Source organism: Gavialis gangeticus, unplaced genomic scaffold, assembly GCF_001723915.1.
Source record: "Gavialis gangeticus isolate Ggan-Ray unplaced genomic scaffold, GavGan_comp1, whole genome shotgun sequence".
In the NCBI taxonomy this organism is placed as follows: Eukaryota; Metazoa; Chordata; order Crocodylia; family Gavialidae; genus Gavialis; species Gavialis gangeticus.
In genome coordinates, this window is record NW_017728993.1 from 79,026,793 (window position 1) to 79,039,867 (window position 13,075).

Here is a 13,075-nt window from a genome sequence, read left to right on the forward strand (position 1 = left end):
CTAACTTTAGTTCATAGGTTGAATGCCTAATAATATAAAAATATATCTCGATATCAGGGTAAGTCAAAAAACAATCAGTATAAGTCTGGGAAGGAAACACCCATTCTCCTCTTCCAACTAAGAACTGAAAGTATGGCATTAGTGATGATGAATGGATTCCCAGTTGTTTTAAATTAGCATATTTGCTTTGACTTCAGTGGACATATGATAATGTATGTCATCTGAGGATCTGACTTATTCCATTATATCATAACTTGTTAACGTTAAAAGGATATGCTTAGTTGTTATTGCCAAATAGAATCAAATATTAACTAATGCTTCTAAACAAATGAAAATATATAAAAACAATACTGCAAAGTGACAGGTAGCAACATCTTACCATTTACATCTCTGATCTGTCAGTTTCCAGGTCTCAGATTTTAACTTCTGTAGAGCAATGGCACACTTTTAAAACATATTCAGAGCCTCTCATGACATGTAAACAGTGGGCTGGGTATTAGATTATTTCCTAACGAACAGCAGCCACTAATGAGTTTAGTGTGTGCATGGTTTTCATACCTTGCAAGTGAACTCATTGTGTTTGATGGGACTACTCAAACACTTAAAATTAAATGCATGCTTACATTTTCTGTTGAATTAAGATGCAAATGAAAAATTTGTTTGCTGAATCAGGATTGATTGGATCTTAATGTATGGACTCAAAAGTGCCTAATCTTCTTTTGACATTTACCCCTTATTTTATCTCTTTTAGGCCAAACTGAAGAGCCTGCTAAACCTAGTAAGACAACTCTCTTTTTTTTATTACAGTACTACCTTACTTCTTGGTGAAATTAGCTTGTATTATATTGTTATTAATTACTAATATGACAGTTAATTTAGTTTTATCTTCTGGAATGTTTAATATCTTTACATTTAGAATACTGAAAATGTGGAATGAAAATAACAAATCAATTTATAAAGAATGGACAGATGAATGAGTTTTCTGGTTTCTGAATGTGTAATAAGTATTTCACAAATACTGCACTATTCATTAGACAATAAACTCTTCAGGTAAGGATTGTTTTTGTGATATGTTTGTACATCATATAAGACAACAAGGTCCTGGCCTCTAAGAAGAAATGTAATATATGTAATTAATACTAGAGCATGGTAGGTTCTGAAATGACATGTGCTGCTATACATAGCAAAATGGTCATAGTTACTTGGTTTTGTTATAATGTCTGATAGTGTTTTCACATTTTTCTTCCCTCAAAAAGTACTTAAACTTTTACCAAGGTTTACCAAATAATTCAAGAAAATTAATTACATTTTAATTTAAACATCTAACAACTGTGATCCTAAGTCCACTCAGATCAATCCATTTTACCACTCAAATTCATAGCATAAAATCAAATTACAATTTTAGTAGTAGTGATATTAATGCAACATAGAAATTTGATCGACACATTTTAATAGGAGTAACTACAAAACCTAAAAAATAATATAATTTTATATTGGCTGTTTTTGGATTCATACTGTGACAGACTTGTGTTTGAACCTTTGAATGATGTTTTAACAGTATTACACTATGTGTAGTCCCCCTTACTCATTTTGATTCATGTTTATTGCATTGTGAATAAGTATATCAGAATCTAATCTGTATTGTATATCTTATATAATGTCTGATTTCACCAAGGCTATTGTAGGTTGTTTCTTGGTTCCTCACCGATATCATTAGTACAGTTAGTGACATTGTCTATGCACCATATTATTCTGATGATTCCTTTCCCTCCATCACTGATGGTAGGAAACTCAAGTTCTAAATTTCCTATAGTCTTTTATTTACCCTTGTATCTTAAAAAGAATAAACCTACTTCACCACTGACTTAAGATATATGTACATTGTACAAAGTGCTTTGCCAACTCATCAATCCCAAAGGACATATATGATTTTGGTGTCCTGAGGTCATATTTAAAGCATGCATGGATTGAAAGGTTATAGTCTTATCTCAGACATGAGGGGAGAAAACTTGTCTCTTCACAAGTTCCATCTGTTTCCCTAAAATCCTAGAAAATTTCAGTTATTCCTACATTTATTGACCCTATAAGGGGCATGCATTAAAGAGTGCGAGGTACTGTGTATACAGTTTCTTAATTCTGTCACTCTTTGGGTTTTGTGCCCTTGAGCAAATCACTTAACTAATTGCATAAATGTCTCTAGTAGGTTTTAAGAAATAATTTTGACTTAATGATTTTGCTCAAATATGTCTGGACCAATAGTCTTACTAGCTTTAAATGAGCTTTAAATGATTTATTTTTAACAATCATTAAAAAAGCAAGTATAAACTTATTTTGTGCATGGCACCTGTTGTTCACAAGTACAAAGGGCATTTGTAACATGCTTGTGCCACAGCGCTGGGTGCTTTTAAAAGCACACGGTGCTGCGGTGCATGCATTTGTATAAACAGCAAAATGTGCGTTAGCACTGAGAATATAGCACACTTTTAAACTAAAAGACATTGAAGGTGTTTTAGATCAAAAGCTCACCACCACCATTTTCTCAGCATTGACATGCATTTCACCATTTATACAAATGCATGTGACACAGTGCTGTGTGCACCAGCTTGTATGCAGAGCAGACTTGATTAATCTGGTGTGAAGTAGCTGTCAAGTATAATTGAGTCTGCTTTGACATGCATCAGAGCAGGCAAATGTATGTGTATAAATGCCCTAACTTTCTGACAGTTGACTTAACTTTTTCAAGTCAACTTAGTTGTCAGAGCATAAGCACATATATGGAGCAGAGTTGACTTAAATGTGGTGCAAGATCATACACCTCCAAGGTGTATCAACTTGAGTCGCATTACTTAAGTTGACTCTAAGTGCAAGGTGTCAAGGAGCTGTATGTGTGTATGCTTCAATGTGGCTTAACTTAAATCATCTTAGTTAAGGTGACTTAGTTAAGTCACTTTATTTTAAGTTGACTTAGTACTTGTGTACGCACCCAACTACTTCACAAAATAGATGGCACATTCTGCCATATCCTGATACCACTAAAGCTAAATGGAAGTCTCACCTTTGACTTCAGCAAGAGAAATCAGTCAATAAGAACAGAGCACTCAGAACTTCAGGTGCTGGCTTGTAAAAGCTATATACTTATAATAACTTTACTTACATTTTGTATTTTTCTGTTTTTGCCAGTTGTTTTTTGTGCTACAAACTAAATAAAATTGATTGCTTACTAAAAGAAAAGAAAAGCTAATACTGTATAACCATGCATCTTATAGGGTATGTCTGTACTTTATTCAGAGGTCTAACATCCCCAAGCTGCCTTTAAGCCATGTAGCTCAGGGAGTGATAGCAGTGTAGGTGCATTAACACAAGGCTGAACACAGAATAATTGCTTATTTACCCAGTGTCTGTGATTGGTTTTACACCTTGTGCTTTTCTTCATGCTCCCATGACTATACTGTTACTGATACCCAGGCTAGCTAATTCAAGGTGAGCTCAAGTATGTTTATGACCTGCAGTCAGACCTCAATTCCCTTCCTTTTAGTACTTTTTTCTAACTACAGCAACCTCATTTACATGGTACTATCATTTTGTGCATATAGCATGTTGGGAAACATTAACAAAACGATTGTACTTCCTTGCTACAGGTATCATGCCAACACGCAGCTCATATACTACCACTCATGCAGACTCAAGCTCTTCAGTTGGAACCAGCAATCAGCCACTCAGCAGCTCTGCTGCCCTTACTGCACACACTTCTGCTACCACCATACATAAATCATCAGGTTTGCTGTATTCCTTTAGATGTCCCAGGTTGTCAGTAGCCCTGTCTTGATTTGTTCATGGGGGAAGTTCTGTATGGGTTGAGAGTGGAGTAATTCTTAAAACAGCTCCTCCTCAGCAAAGCATGACAGTGTTAATACACTGCACAATTAATACAAAAAACCCAACAGGTAAAGATGCATTTTTAATACGAACACACAAACAAGTGGAGAGAATCTCTTAATAGTATTTTGTTCTGTTCATTTCCTTGCAGATTTTTCTAATCCATCACCCTTGCATGCCTCCACGTTACCATCCATGACTCTTACTCCATCCAGCAGTTCAACAAACATGTCTCAGTCTTCTGCAGACACCTCACATTCCATGGCTACAACTGCTTCCAATCTCACAATAGGTGACAGACCTGCACACAGTTATACCTCATGCATGTGAAATGCCAGAGCCTAAAGTGGCTTTATCTTTGAAAATTAATAAAAATATATTTTGTCACAGATTCAACTGAAGAAACTAAAGATTTTTTTTCCAGGATGCTTACTATTGTCAATGTGGTAGTTAAATTTTATTTAAAAGTTCATATTTCCTTTATGAAAGTTATGAACAGAAAGTATTATCTGTTCTTTCATTTCATCATAAAAATGGTGAAACCTGTTCTTGTATTTCTTACTTCAGTAAATAATTAATTATCTTCCAAGTAATTAGATTCTATTTATTTAGTAGATATCACAATTGATACACTCTTTATTCTATAATTCTGACTGTATCCTAGCTAAATATTCCAATTTTGATGAAAGAGTAATGTCACTCATATATCTTTAATATCATATCAATTAGAGAAATAATTTAGCTTGTGCATATGGAACTATAGGTTGTAAAACATATGATGGGAAGTTATAACTTATAATCAATCATGCAAAGAGATATAAAATACATGCTGGGCATGTCTACACATGAATTTATGTGTGCCTAAACTTAACGCACCTTAGCCTAAGGCGCATTAAAGTGATTTAGGTGTGTGTCTACACATGCATACCTTAAGGCACCTTAACCCAGATCACTGACTGAATGCATTGGCAGCCCGCCCTGGGCAGCACCCTGGACAGTCCCCAGGAGTCTATGGCAGCATAGCTGGGCAGTGCAACCCAGTGCTGGCTGAGGGGGTGAGAGCCTCCAGTTCCCCCAGATATTATTGACTCAGACCTGGATCCAGCCCTAGCTCTGGCTCTAACTCCCTCCCTATGTTCCTGCCTCCCCAGCATTGGATGACAGCAAGCTGGAGCCGAGCCTGCAGGGCTCTGCACTGCTGCCAGATACCATCAAGAAGAAGACACAGCGGGTGCTGTTCTGCAAGGTGCAAACACTGGAGCTGGAGTGCCAGTTCTGGCAGCAGCAGTACCTGTCAGTGTGCTGACTGACTTGGAACTAAGTTGGCAGAGGAGGCAGGAGGCACAAGGGCTCTTGTCAAAGCACAAGAGAAAGGCCTTCTGCAACTCCCTGGAAGGAGAAGAGGGCAGCGCAGCACAGGCAGGGCTTTTGCTAATGGCTCTCCCATGCCTAGGAGCAAATTTTTTGGCCAGGCAATGCAGCTCTGCAGGGGTGGGATGCTTTGCTTCTCACTCAGGATCCAGGCACCCTTAGAAGCCTGTTCTGGGGCTCCCACTTGGGACAGCAGGCAGATGGACTGCATCTGCTGTCAGCACCTGGGACAGCTTTCCCTGCTCCACCCACCTCCATGCCAGGCAAGAGCCTGGCCTTCCTGCTGAACACTACCCATTGGAGCTGTGGCATGAGCCCCTGGGGCCTCTGCATGGCTCAGCCAGGGCAAGCTGGATGTAATGCAGGTGGAGGCTCAGCCATGGATCAGGCAGGCCAGAAGGAGAGCGTAGCCTCTGCCTGCATTGCTCCCAGCCAGCCCAGGCTGAACCACGCAGAGCCCCATGGGCAGTGTCCAGCAGGGTGGCCATGCACTTGTGTGGGGAGGAGGTGGGTGGAGCAGGGAAAGCTATGTCGGGTGCTGGGGCAAATGCAGTCACAGCCTGCCTGCTGTCCTGGGTGGAAGCCCCAGTGTGGGCTTCTGAGGGCACCTGAATCCCAGGCAGGCAATGAGTCACCCTGCCCTTGCAGGACTGCATTGTCTGGCTAGCAAACCCACCCCGAGGGAGAGGCAAGCAAAGGCCCTGCTCGTGCTGTGTTGCCCCCTTCCCCTCCACGGAGTTACAGGCATCTATATGTGGGTTAAAGTGCCTTAACTAATTGAACCTAAATTTGACACCCACTTTATGCACAATTAGCCTAAAATTGCCATTTTAAAGTTGCATTAAGGGCACGTATGTGTAGACCCACGCCCTTAATACATCTTAAAAATGGTTAATGAGGCTTAAAAATCATCACATGTGGATGTGCCCACCATGAGATGAAGATAAAATGTGACTTATTCTAAACCAACTGTTTTAGCATAAAAAGGCTAATATTATTTAGAAACAAATATTTGGAGATCTCAGGATAAATGTACTAACAATTCCCCTTCCTGCAAATGATTAATATAAGCCCGTTTTCTCATTTTATTCCTTCTTTTTACAGCACCCACACCAGCACATGTTTCTGAAATGGGCTGTGGTAAGTTATATTTAAATGTACTCTTTTAAACCAGAAACAAACTCTCCTCATCTGATTACAATAATTGATACATAAATATTAAATCAGCAGCTCAAATTAGCATACAGGCAAGCAGTTTGTTTTGTTCTGTGAGCTTTGTTACTGTTTTGAAGGGATGTTTTGCAGTTCTACAAGCTTTTGCACTGCTTTGGCCAACTTCACATTCTGCTTAGATATCCTACTTCCATTTTGTGATGGGAGTAACACCACCAGTTGTAGAACCTACAGTATGTCAAGGGTCTCAAAGCACATCACCTACACTGTAGTAACTGGCTCTGTGTATGCTCTTATGCAATGGTAGATGAAAGCTAAGTTTTTTCACAGAAGGGCAAGCTACCATGGGTGAGCTTTCATTTGTTATGGACTATATATTTTCATTTGTCATAGACTATGTATAAGGGTGTATACAAAGATAGTTATCACAAGAGCAACTGATACACTGCAAAGCCATGCTCATGGTAATTTATTTATATTCACATGCCCTTAAATTCTTGCTTTAATTATCTTTTACATCCTGAAAGAAATAAAATTCTACAGATGATAAAGAACAATTGATTAAAAACAAATAAAACCAGACTTTTGTGCTCATAGTGAGGGCATGCTGGGGTGGGGGTGAACTGGAGACCGAACAGCAACAAACAAGCAAAGTTCCAAAGTTTTACACAAACAAGATTGTTGAGTCAAGGAACTATGCTGTAATACAATAATAGTTTCTAGCTGATATTATCATAGAGTTCTTCCTTGCCTGGATATATATGAACAAATCTGCGTGGTGTATTATGTATTACATGCCATTCAGTTCTCAAAAATTATCAATTGTTGTCTATTTTTATATTGTCATAAAATCTGTATATTGCACTCATATTGTGAACTTTTATTTTATGCAAGATGGAGCAATTTACAGCAAAATGCCATACAAAACAAAAAAAGTTAAAAATTCAAGCTATAAAATATTTCAGCGTTTCTAAAATGAAACATTTCCTTTAGAAAATATGGAAATGAGTGTCCACTTATAAGATGCTTACAGTCTACACACAATAATTAGACTGATTTAATGCAATTGCTACATTTTCATTGAGGGTAACATTTTCATATTCAGGTCTAAAACAGAATGCTCCTGATCCTATGCATACAATTACAGTATTATTTCCCATTTTCAGTTCACTTCTTGACTGGAAGTGGCACTTATTTCCATGGGTTATACACTCATCGGTAGGATTCAAGGGTGTTCCTTCATGAATAAATCCTAGATCTTGCTCAACAATACATACCTCTACACTTGAAGTGTCCCATTCTCCTAATTTGTTTTGTCCAGAACACAACTGGTGGTCTTCAGGCATCATTAATAAATTTTTCAATTGTTCCCAAAGCTACAATAGGGTATACCTTACAACCTTCATCCCCTTCTATAGTTACCACATTGGCAGTAATAGTTTTGGTTTCATCATTATACATAAAATTGTTTAATGTCTACCAGGCTTAAAGTTGTCTTTCCATTTCACTGGCAGTATCCCATACTGTTTTACATAATTCTTGGATAATACTGGCAATCACGGTTTGTAACCTGTATGCATGCTAGTACCAGGGATGTATTTTCTTGCCCTTCCCCTAATGCTTTCAGCAGATGTTGTGTCCTATGGAAGATTAAACAATCCCTCTGTTACCTGCACCTCTAGCCATCACAGCATTCCTAAGCCTTATAACTATGAATTTAATGGGACGTATTTAATTTCTTTAGATTCCCACCCACAGTGGCTAATTTGTTTGCTAGAACTTCCTTATCTATGGTGTTTAAAACCTTGGTCCCCATTTCAGCATCTCCTAATATGGCTCCTAAATCTCTTTTTCTCTGGTTTGTGATTGTTTTCATAGGTGCTGACTCCATGGATGCTCCAGGGCTCAAGCACCCATTGAAAAAAATTAGCAGGTGCTCAGTGCCCATGAGCCATGGCTGCAGGCTGCTTGCAGATATTAAAGAAAAAACCACAACACTTTACTTGAAGAAGCAGAGTGTTATTTCAACCTGGCTCTGCAACATGTGTAAAGATCGGGAGCTTAAGCTTGGCTTTTTGGTGCTTTTAGCTAAAACTGATTCAATCAGCTATTAGATAAAAGTGCCAAAAAAGCCCCAGTAAAACACCTGATCTTTACAGCTGTTGGTCCAAGGGCTGAAGTAACATGCTGCCTCTTCTAGGCATGTGCGGGGCTCACTGTGGAAATATGCCACATTTAAATTAAAGCTCTGGGTTTTTTTACATCTGCAAACACCCTCTCCTGAAAACCAAAGTTGGTGTCTGTTATTGGTTCCATGAATTTATCCATGTTTCCCATCCTTGTATCTAAGGTTTTGCAAAGCAGGCACACCTTGGTTTAACAGAGGCTACTGAAAAATTCTGAAGGGATAAAACAATTAGCCTTAAGTGGTGTACAGGGATAGCCAAAATTTTCTACATATGGTCCCTTCAAATTACATAGGGACCATTCGGTTCAATTGCTGGTGTCAAATCCCAGGGTTTTAAGTATTCTACCATTATCAGTGGTGTGGATTGCATGTTTTACATGAGAATGGTGGGGTTAACCCCGCATGATTGGTTTGTTAGTATGTAATTAAACCACACTCTTTCCTTTATTATGCTTTGTTATATTACCATAACTGGGTTTACTGCTGCTATCTAAAATTAGAGTCACCTTTACAGTAGGAGCAAGTTTCATTGTATACACACACCTTTCAATTGAGTTTCTTATCCAGGTCTTCCATCCAACTATATGGAAATAACCCATCTTTTACTGTGAGTTGTCATGGTGACATCAATTTCACATTTAAATTTCATACTGAGCCATACCTTCACTAAGGGACTGTCACATCAGCGGGTATTTTGGCTCTATATAAATGGTGTGCTTCAAACCAATTCCTGGGATCCAGATGATAAGAATTCCAGTTATTGCTTGAGCCAGTCTTCCAAGGGGTGACACATCTTGGTTTGCTTCAGGACAAAACATGCATATGCCTCATCCTTATTGGATGGCACAAAAGGACTATATCACTTCTGGTACCATTTTGGACTTTATATTCCTGTGTCATATTTCTATCTGATGTACCATCATGCTGGCCTTGTTTATGATGTGAATGGGACCCATCCATGGTGATCCTAAAGCATGATTTTTTCCCTTAATCCCTCTATACATCACTTGGTTGCTAACGCTCCCTTCGACCAGGTGTAGAATTGGCCCTAGCTCTTTGTCCATTCTTTGGACATTAGCCTTCAAGGCTGTGACTACTTGTCCTTGAGTGGCCGATACATCCATCAGTGAGTTTTGGACCCACTGATCAGTCAATACTCTGGCCTGCATTTCATCAAAGGGCTCCCCTCCTAGCCATCATTGTTATGGTAATCTCATGTCTCTTACCATCATGGCTTTATGGGGTGTAATGCTATAAAATGCAACTGCTCCCCATAAGGTCATTAACGCTAAGGGAAACTTCTGGTTTCAATCCTTCCCTTGTTGATTTACCACCTTTCTCAAGGTGGTTGTCAAAGGGAGTGTGGCAGGGCACTGTTGGTGCCTGCCACTTTAAGGGCTAAGCCAAACAGCCAGCAGGTGTTTGATCCCAGCAGCCATTTTGAGACACCATCTGCCTATAAACAGAGCAGATTGCTGCTGGAAGGCCAGGCAGAAACATCGCCTGGCTGAGCTGATGTATGAGAACATCTACAGGTAGGAGCAGGAGATTCTTGGTCCTGGGTATGACCTAAAACTGAACCCTGAGAGGAGTGGATGGCCTGGTGGGGCTCCCAGTGGCATTGGAGCCTCCAGGAAAGTACCAGACCGGTTAACACCCTGGTGGAAGGCAGGTCAGGGTGCCTCAATAACCTTTAGACCCCACATCACTGTGGGTAGCAGTTGGGGCAAGGCATGGCTATGGCCACCTGAGCCCCCACCAGGGAGGGAAGCCCCATAGCTCCACTGAGGGGGTGGAAGATGTGGAGCCCCAATAAGGGCAGGCCCCTAGTGAAGGGGTAGAGGTGTAGAGCCCCAGTGAGGGGGAAAACAGAGGGCTGGGAGCCCAGTGTGTATGCGTGAGTTTGTATAGAGTTGCCTTGGGAGGAGCCAGGGCAAGCTTGGCCCCGGTCAGGTAATTGGCTGGCCACTATCCTAGCGAAGGTTGTGGGAGAGGCCCAAAAGATGGTATGTCTGCCACCCAAGGTGTGCGCTACATAAAGCCTATGGCTGAAGAGGCCCACTCCAAGAGGAAGCAAGGCAGTATAAGTTGTTGATGTATGAAAGAGATCCTGTGAGAGGGGGTGGAGTGTGAGAGACCCTAGTGAGAGGAGGGCAGTATGAATGTGTGTGTGTCTGAGGCCTGATGACAAGGGCTAAGCTTGGTCTGGCTGTAGGCTGGAAGCATTGGGCTGCAGTGTAGGGAAGGAACGGAGCCACAGATAGTGCCCCCTGGCATCGGGGCAAGAATGGGCAGCCTCCTGCTTAATTAGAACCAATTAAGAAACAACAAGGTGAGGCAGGCGGTTGGCCCAGAAATAGGTGAGTGGGCCAATGGCCGACTGGCAACAGGAAGGCCCCCTGTTACAGTGAGTTTAGTTTTTTCTATTTGCCCTGAATTTTAGTGGTGTCTTGCTGTGTGTAACCGTTGCTTGATCCCAAATGCCTGGCACACTTCTTTGGTAACTTCTCCTATGAAATGAGGTCTTTGGTCTGCATCTGTTTTTTCAGGCGTTCCCCACCTGGAAAAGACTTGCTCCACCAGCACACTCGCTGTGGTATTGGCAGTATTATTCCTTGTGGGAACAGCTTCTATCTACTTGGTGAGACTATCCATGTTAACCAAGCAGTACTTATTACCTTTAGCATTTTAAGGTAAAGGGCTGGTGAAGTCCACCTATAACCTACTTCAGGGTCTGCTTACATGTTGGTGTCCTAGCGGTCCTTTCACTACTTTTGAGTTGGGGTTGTTAGCAGCACAGGGTAAGCAATTGGTTACATACTTTGACATCTTTTTCATTTTGGACCACTACCCTGTGGTTTGTACTCAGGCTAAAGTCTTATGTATCCCAAGGTGGCTCTGGTCATGAGACAAAGCAACCAATTCTGTCCTGATGTATCTTGGCACCAACCAAACAGGGAAGTCCCCTCCATCCTTCTGTACAAGCATGAGCCCAGAGGGATCCTTCCATATTTGCCATTCCCAGTACTTTCCCTCATCTACTAATTCCTGGAGATTATCATCTTCCTATTGCAAAGAGGCCAAGTCCTTTTCTTTGGACAGCCATTACCACCTCATTGGCTTCTTTTTCCCATGGGCTCCCAAGTTTCCATTTACCTCCTATCTCTTTCCTGCCATGACTTGATTTTTGGGGGGTCTTTTAACTTGGGAGGCTGCCTCCAGAGGCCAGGGTAGTCTGAACTTCCTGGGTGCCTTTCCTTGATGTACAGTTCTCCAGGCTTCTCTGCCCCAAACCTCGGGACTCCTTTGCCCTAAAATGTACAGGGTGGGGTTCCTTTTTAAGATAACCCCAGTTGTGCCTTAGGGGCAATAATAGTGCTCTTCAGCTTCCCCCTTAGTCACACCATGCCTTACAGATGTCGGTGAGTGTTTAGTGTGTGTTTGGGGGAGGGGGGGTCTTGGCCCTGACACTGCACTCATCCCCTCAAGCCTTGAACCTTTGTTGGGACTTCTGCCTTCCTGGCTTCAGCCCCTTTCATCTAGCTGGGCCCCTTAGTGCAAGGTCCACTGTCCTGGACCTCAGCTTCTGAGCTCGATACCCGTCTCATGCTCATGGGCTTCTGGACTCTGGTCTCTGCCCCATGCTTCTAGGCCCCTGTTCCCTATTCCCTGACCCTTACTATGGAACTCTCTACTGGGTGTTTCCCTGTGGCCTCCAAACCATCCAAATCCTTCAGTCCTAAACAAAAAACACCAGCACAACAGAAATATAATCAAACTGCTTCCACAATGTTTTTCTCTGCTCAGGGTTAATACCCAACCATACTTCCCAGTGACAGGCTCAGTCTTGCTTTCATGGGTAGCTTGGGTGTCCATGGGCTTGCTTCCTGCATCCAGGTTTCCTGGGAAGCTCCTCTCCCTGAAGCATGCAGGGTCTGACTACCTGCCCTGGTTCAGGTTCTGGACTTATATGCTTTGATGCCCTGTTCCCTTCCTACCATGGGCTCCCCAGCCACACACAAGAGTTTCTTCTTTTCATTAAGGTCCAGCCTATGCTCCTGCTGCTGCAGCCCCACACAGCCAGCTTAGCATCCTGCACTTTCTTAAAGTAACAGGAGCCCCTGGCTCTTTGTTACACCTGCTTATACACTTTAACCTTGATATTGTAGATTGGCTGCTACAGCTGTGCTGCCAGTCTGCCTCGGTAAAGCAGCTCCCCAGCATGTGCTACCAGTTTACCATATACTGTTTTCATATTCCTCACCCTCCAAATAGATAGCCAGTCTATTGCAGCCTGGACCACCCAGTCCAACTCTGAGAAAACAGCCATGGGTATACCAGATGAAGTGTTCTCCAAGGCTACTGCCACTGCTACAGTCTTGGCAGTTATTATATTCATGGCAGCATACCCTGTATATGGGGTGTCCTTTTCATAATAAATGGATGCATCCATAAACCATAACTCAT

General features: G+C 41.6%; 1 protein-coding gene across 1 annotated transcript in view; it reads left to right on the forward strand.

The window, feature by feature from the left end:
• The window catches only part of PTPRC (protein tyrosine phosphatase, receptor type C), a 153,257-nt gene that overhangs the window by 47,343 nt on the left and 92,839 nt on the right, over positions 1-13,075 (forward strand). Inside the window, exons 4-7 of the mRNA XM_019528365.1 lie at positions 752-778; positions 3,639-3,776; positions 4,028-4,168; positions 6,352-6,387. Of these exons, the coding sequence (XP_019383910.1) occupies positions 752-778; positions 3,639-3,776; positions 4,028-4,168; positions 6,352-6,387 (342 nt within the window). The remainder of the gene's footprint in view (positions 1-751; positions 779-3,638; positions 3,777-4,027; positions 4,169-6,351; positions 6,388-13,075) is intronic.